The sequence below is a fragment of the Gymnoscopelus braueri genome (assembly GCF_963280865.1).
Source record: "Gymnoscopelus braueri genome assembly, chromosome: 13".
NCBI classification, from domain to species: Eukaryota; Metazoa; Chordata; class Actinopteri; order Myctophiformes; family Myctophidae; genus Gymnoscopelus; species Gymnoscopelus braueri.
In genome coordinates this window covers 16,361,797-16,369,060 of record NC_137615.1, presented here as the reverse complement: position 1 = coordinate 16,369,060, position 7,264 = coordinate 16,361,797, and the positions used below count along the sequence as shown (strand labels likewise).

Genomic DNA, 7,264 nt, shown 5'->3' with positions numbered 1-7,264 from the left:
GAAGATGATGGATCTGACATGACAGGCATCACCGTGACTCCTTATTAAAAAGTATGCTATTAAGACACTATCCTATGAGTGACTGTGAACAGTTGAAATATCAAGTGATTCACTGTTGAAACCATTTAGAAAAGAGTCAATTTAGCAAGTGACTATATGATAGAGCAGTGGTTCCATGGGGGTCCCCAAATTATTCTGGGGTGTACCCAGATGACTAGCTGAAAGAGGAACATTGTTTTCCCACTCAACAGTAAACAAACCAACATACAGTAAGTGTATACAGGGTATAAGCACATTTCTAATGTTACAATACAATTTAACGACTTTTAAGACCTTTTTAATACCCAATTGGCCAAATTGTCAAATTTTATGTATAAGAAAGAGGCAAACATTGTGAAAATAGCCGATCTAAAAGCAGTGCGAGGCGTTGTGATCTTACTGTAGTTTGGCTAATATTTATATTTGGAACCGAGTCAAACTGTAATGCCTACAATTCCAAGTGCTTGTCAGGGTGGGGGGGAGGGTCCCATTTTATTTTATTTTTTTTTGGGGGTCCCCAGTTCAAAGATGATTATTTTTGGGGGTCGCCAGTTCAAATATGATTATTTTGGGGGGTTTGGGAACCTTTGACATCCAATGCAGGATCCTGTTGCAGGCGTACTTTGCTGTTGATGTGTGTGTGTGCCTTTCCTGTACTGTATGATACTTGTGAATGGATTGTCTCTCTCTGGTAACCACATGTTTTGCTTGCTCGTTTTACCATGCTTAGGCATATACACATGGCCAAATTCCCAAAATGTCACTTAGAGCGACACAAGTTGTAATTCCAACTATATATCTCAGAACTGTATGGGGGTTACCCCTCACAATAGTGACAGCCAATTGAAAGAAAACAACTGAATTCTGATATACAGTGGGAAGTCAAAGATGGAAGTAAGAATCCCCCCCCCCCCCCATTGGTAAGAAACAAAAAGGTGCAAATAGGACTATTGTGTCAAGAATACGGACATAATAAATAATGATAATAGAATCGAGATGCTACTTGTCCAACAAATAACCCAGTTAATGACCGGGTCTCGTCTCATAGCTGAAGACAGGGATGAAAGAAAAAACATCTAATGATTGACTTTAATGATTCAATTAAATGTTCACTAACTGAAGTAATCCTTGCTTTGCCACAGGTTTAATCTAGAAGCCTTGGGAACCAGCACTCTCCAATGGAAAGGCCTGGATAGGATCCACTCAGCCCACTTGACTGATGCAGACAGAATCGGGGGAAAGTTTACGTTACAGTTCACATGGTTATGCTTGGGTAGGCTACTGCATTCCCTCTAAGGATGCGTGGCATTAATGCTTTGTACTGGGGTTAAGTGTTTCCAACCTCCTCTGCTTAAAGCCACACAGCTAGCAGTAACACCCCCCCCCAAGGGCGTGAATCCCCATATGGAGTTGATGCTGATGTCATCAATGTGGCATCATACACCGAACAGAATGAACAGAACCAGAGGCTGATGTATCAAGTTTATTCAACAAGTATAAAAAAGGAAGTCAGGTTAAAATACAAAGGGAAAGGGGGGTTATTATAACTGGGAAGTCAAGACCTTAAAATCGTAAACACCCGTCCTTGGTTCTGGTGACTGATATTGTCCTTCTGATACGTGAGGAGACAGTGTTTTTTCAATAGCTTTTTTCATTTATTTTTTATATTTTTTGGGGGGAAATTAGAAAAATTAAATACAATAAAATAAAATAAAAATTAATCCAAAAACACAGCCCCCTCACGTATTAGGAGGGCAGGATGAGTCACCAGAACCAAGGACGAGCGTTTTTGATGAATCTAATATGTTAAAAATTGAGTTTGAAGTTATAATATATATATATATATTGAGAGCAATACAATATATATTGTTGTATTGCTTATTGCTTTAGCTTCTTTTTATTTGATACCTGAAAAGGAATGAAGAATTAATTATCTCTTTAAATTATGAATGAATGAAATTCCTTCATAATTTCAATTTGTTGGTATCAAATACATGTATTTAAAGTGGATACAGGTTATTAAAGCCTTTTCCTATCAAAAAAAGAATACAATTCATAAGAAATTAAATCCTATAAATTTAAAGATAAGAGCAGCAGACAGCAGTTTATAAATTGATCAACTTAATTGTATTGTTTAATACAATACTTTAAAACATATAAAGCACCATATTGGTGAACAAAAATACATTACAATAATTTGTAATTAAATAATGAACCAAAGAAACACTTAAACACTTTTAAATAATAACATATTGTATTGGTATTGGCTACTAGATTATAATGACCAGTGATTTTTTTCTATTTTCATATAAGTTTTTTCCTTTAACCTTTACAGTTTAATTTACAAATACATAATAGTCCTTTCCACTGTCAACAGATTTGCCACTTAAGCTCTATTTGTAGCTATGTGCTAATCTTGTAGATTAGCTATTTTTGAACATTTATTCTAAATGTTGAAAGATTTTTACATTAGTTTGAAAATGTTCAGCTATAATGTCATGCCCAAATAGAGACGTCGTTAGTGGCTAAATCTAATTGTGATCCTCTCACTGGATTTGACAACACCAAAAGAATGTAAGAAAAACAATCCCTGACATGCTTCACCGAATAGACACCAAAATGTCCATATCTGCCTTGGAAATGAAACTGAAAAATGATACTGACAAACTATTAACATCTTAATGCTCAGTTCCTTACATCTCCTCTCTCACTCTCAGACTTATTGCCGAGCACTTAACACCTTGTCGATCCAATCTCACTCTTTTGTTTAACGTGATAATGAGATGCATGATCTGCCTTTGGATTGTCCTGCAAAGTGGTCCCTATAGTATCACAACATGCTCATACATACACATGCAGCTTTTAGTTTCTTCCCAGCCCAGGAAGGGTTAATCCCTCTACACCTGTCCTATCAGACACCTGCTTGAAGGCTCGCGACCAATCAGAGGAAGAGTGGGAGAAACTATCTGCTGGCCTTAAATAAATCTGGGCCCGATGAGGAGGAATCACAACTCTTGACTCACCTAACCTAACCTAGACATGTCTGATCATCTCTGTTGTTAGTTAGACTGACTTATAACACTGAGAGAGGAACACACACCTGGTTAAAGAGAATACAACTTAAAAGGAAAATATCTCCACTGTGACTGAAGACATGACCAAAGATACTGAGACTCTGGGACTGGTCCAACAGAACAAGAACTTCAACTATAACCGCTACACAAACAACTTCATGGACTCCTGGAACTATCTGGAGAGCCCCATGACTGACCTGAGCAGGTCCAAGTCCAGATCTCACCAAACGGAGGACATGACAACTCTCTCCACGCTCTATGAGCAGTGCAAGAACCTTAAAGACAGCAAAATGTCTCCCTGCAACGACGGCAGCAGTGTCTACAAGCCAACAGAGAGGACTCTTAGTAACTCGTCCCCCGAGCTGGTTTCCTTGGAGACACCCCCCAGTATCATGAAGATGCTGTCTGACAAAATTCCGTCCAGCCTCCCCCAGGAAGCGCCAACTTCTCCCGTCTGCAGCCCCGCCAAGCAGAGCGTCTCTCTGCCCGTCTCGGTGGCCCCCGCCGCATCTGATGTCTATGCCACCCTGACCACAGTCGGTGTGCTGGCAGACACCCCCGACAAGCAGGACCTCAACAACATCTATGACTATCCGCTGCTGCAGAAGTGGCCTGTGGGCGCTTTCCCCGAGGCCAACGCAGAGGCTCTTCCCTACAGCGACCCCTTCTCCGAGGAGCCGTCTAGCCCCGTCTACTCAGACTCCTACACCAGCAGCCCCCCTCCCGAGGGGTACAGGAGCGAATTTCAGTTCACCCTGGGCGCTCCGCCGGCCACCCCACCCAAGCCGTGTGAACTGCCCACGGTTTACCTGAACAAGGGACAGTTCTACCCCATCACCCTCCACGGAATAGAAAGCACTGCTGGCCTTGCAGTCGTCGCGGTCAAGACGGTGGTCATGGCTGTGTTTGAAAACGACAACAGGACCCCAGAGGTGCAGCTTCGCTGCTGGAATCACTGGCATGCACGTCAGCCTACCATCAAGCAGAGGGTCATTGACATAGCCGACTATAAAGAAGTGTTCAGTGGCATCAGCCATGTAGAGGAGGTGGCCTTCAATGCGCTCTCCTTCATCTGGAACCCCAATGAAGAGGCTAAGGTGTACATTGGCATCAACTCTCTGAGCACTGATTTCTCCTCACAGAAGGGTGTGAAGGGACTGCCACTCAAACTACAGATAGACACGTATGACTTCAGCACAGGAACCGACCGGTTGATACACAGGGCTGCCTGCCAGATCAAGATCTTCTGTGATAATGGTGCAGAGAGGAAGATGAGAGATGAGGAGAGGAAGAGGACAAAGAGGAGGGGAGCCAAGAACTCTAATGAAACCAGCGCCGACAAGGGTTTGGTGTCCAGCTCCATGAGCAATGACCGCACCTTCCTCCAGGCCGTGGATGACCATGTCACCCAGCCCGTGCTTTTCATCCCAGAGATGCACCTCTCCGACCTGCAACGTTGTGGCTTGGCCGCTCCCCTGACAACTCTGGATGAGGTTGAACGATGTTCTATGAAGCGGTTGCATCCCGACAGAGACCAGAGTAGCCCTCCTCCCAGCAAGCGGGCCCGCGAGGACGACTCACAGAGAGTTCTGCTGTACGTGAGAGCAGAGACTGAAGAAGTGTTTTATGCGCTCATGCTCAACAGTCCCACGGTGACAGGCCTGAGAGAAGCTATTTCAGAAAAGTACGGCATGCAAAAGGACACCATTGGGAACATTTTCAAGAAGTGCAAAAGAGGGATTTTTGTCAACATGGACGACAACATTATTGAACACTACAGTAACCGATCCACCTTCCTCATCGATATCTCCCAAGCCACACCTGGTCAATTCCAGATCACCCTCGCCGAGCTATGAAGAAGACAGACACCTGTTCGACAAATTATAGCATTAGCTGGCAATTTCAACCCTCTGAGAAAGCACTGCCCTGCCACAATTGCTGTAGACCAGCCGACCTAACCTAGGAAACTGAACTGAACAAAAAGTGCTCCCAGTTTCATGTCAAATCACGCAACCTTTTTTAGCCACTGCCTTTGTAAATACCACCCGCCCAGTGTTCTCCTACTGGTTCTGTTTTTTATTTTATTTTATTAGTATTGTTGATTTAAGTATTTTATATACTGTAACGTGAGAGCAATTGTATTATGCTGTAAATATTTGTTGTAAATAAAAATTAATATGAACTTGTTTTGTGTTTGAATAGTTTAATCCATGTACCATGAATTGTGACATATTTCAGTATGAGTTTTTAGACAAATTCTGTACATGATCTGTTACAGTCATGTAACAGTTATCAGCATTGTCAGATGGGGTGCATTTCTCCTTTCCGACATGTCGCCTTTCCGACGTTGACGAACCCTATACCTAACCCTAACCCTAACCATAACCGCACGCGGAAGCCACTAGTCGGAGTGGTGAGATGTCGGAATGGAAGGAGCACCCCAGTCAGATGATATCATTCTTGCTGCTTGCAACAGGCTATGAAAAGCCAATGGTGCCCTTTCTCATGCAAACCATAGCTATCTCCTTTGTGGCCATTAAATGGGACTATAAGCCCACGGGTCAAATAGGCGATAGGGGCGAAGGCTTCAGGGCCTACTAAAGGGGCCTCTAAATAGTCCTACACAGCAAATAAGAAAATCTAAATAATATGAACACGTAAAACCAAAAGCAAATGAGTAAATGAGTAAACACAGCAAACACAATCCAAGCCACGCAAAATTGATTAATGGCCCAGTATAATATACCCATTATCTCAGCCCTACTATTGCACATGCACCCAATATACAATCCTTGACAAAAACCCAGTCTCTAATATCGAATATGAAGTATGACACGGGTGGGGAAAACAGTTAAAGGTTAGTTGTCCTCCTTCCTACATTAAATAAAATCACACATATAGAATGCTACTCATTAAAACCTGTCACCATATTGCCAATATGAATTACAAAAGCATAACATTGGTTCACAAGTTTCCTTACCCAGTATTAGGCTGTAAACCTCAAGCCTTTCACCAAACACCCAAATGTAGGCTTCTGGCCAAACAGAAGGCCGCAAAACTGGCCACCCTTTTTATGCACTGCGTCTGCCATTAAAGGGGTAGTGCTACAATAGCTTATAGTTTTTTATTTCGTGTTTATTTAGTTTTTATTTAGTTGTCTCAGTGAAAAAAGGTAGTCGACAAATGTTTTTTTTGTCATAGTCTTATTAGTCAACGAAATGAATAGTCCCGAGCTCTGACAGGAAAGGCATGGTCACGCTTTGTCTTCAGCCTCCACTCTGGCTCTAGAATGAATGTCTGTGATCTTACATACATTTCATGTATTCCAAATACACAGCCATAGATTGGTCCCATCCGTGTACGGTTAGCAGACTGATTTGTGCGGCATAAAAGTGCTCCACGCTGTGTGTGTAATCACCCAATAATTAATTCCTAAGACTTGGAGTCAGATATTGTCCTCTAGTTTCATATCCATTTGAAAGTTCTGCCAGAAGACGTGTGTTTAGTAAAATATCTCCACTTTTCCACGAGCTGCACACGGACAACTTTCTGTCCGGGCAAGGGGCCAGAAATTAGTGCAGGACTGAGTGAACATATCACAACTTCCTTTGGGAAGCACAAATGTATGGGGCACACAATTGGCAGGTGGTGTGATTCATTACCCCGCACCAATCGCAACGCACCTGTCATGTGTGCCCCATTCGTTTGTGCTTCCCAAACGTCGACTGTTTCCAAAGGAAGTTTTCATAAGTTCAGTCCAGCAGTCATTTCAGGTCCGGCCTCGAGAGAGAGATTGTTGTCCGTGTTAATCTTGTGGAAAAGTGGAGATATTTTACTAAACACACATTTTGTGGCAGAACTTCCAAATGGATATGAAACTAGAGGACAATATCTGAGTCCAAGTCTTAGGAATTAATTATTTGGTGAGTACACACACAGCGCTGAGCACTTTTCTATATTGCAGAATAAAGTCCCCCTCCTTTAAATTCTGTTTTCAGAATCAGTGGAGTCAAATAGTGCTGGCATTGTGTCTTTGGGGCTGTTTGCCTGTTATATCACAGGCAAACAGTGATAAAATGTGCCTCAAGGGAGAAATACTGTTCATTCTAAATGATCTTGTTTGGTGAATATGCTAAACTATCTCAAATCTG

At 42.3% G+C, this 7,264-nt stretch overlaps 1 protein-coding gene across 1 annotated transcript; it reads left to right on the top strand.

The window, feature by feature from the left end:
• Positions 1-3,193: 3,193 nt before the first annotated feature.
• On the top strand, positions 3,194-4,969 carry LOC308098894 (grainyhead-like protein 3 homolog; the record flags this gene model as incomplete). The annotated part of the gene is made up of 1 exon (XM_080447357.1): positions 3,194-4,969. The coding sequence occupies one exon, from the start codon at positions 3,194-3,196 to the stop codon at positions 4,967-4,969; it is 1,776 nt and encodes a 591-aa protein (XP_080303483.1).
• Between the last annotated feature and the right edge of the window lie 2,295 nt (positions 4,970-7,264).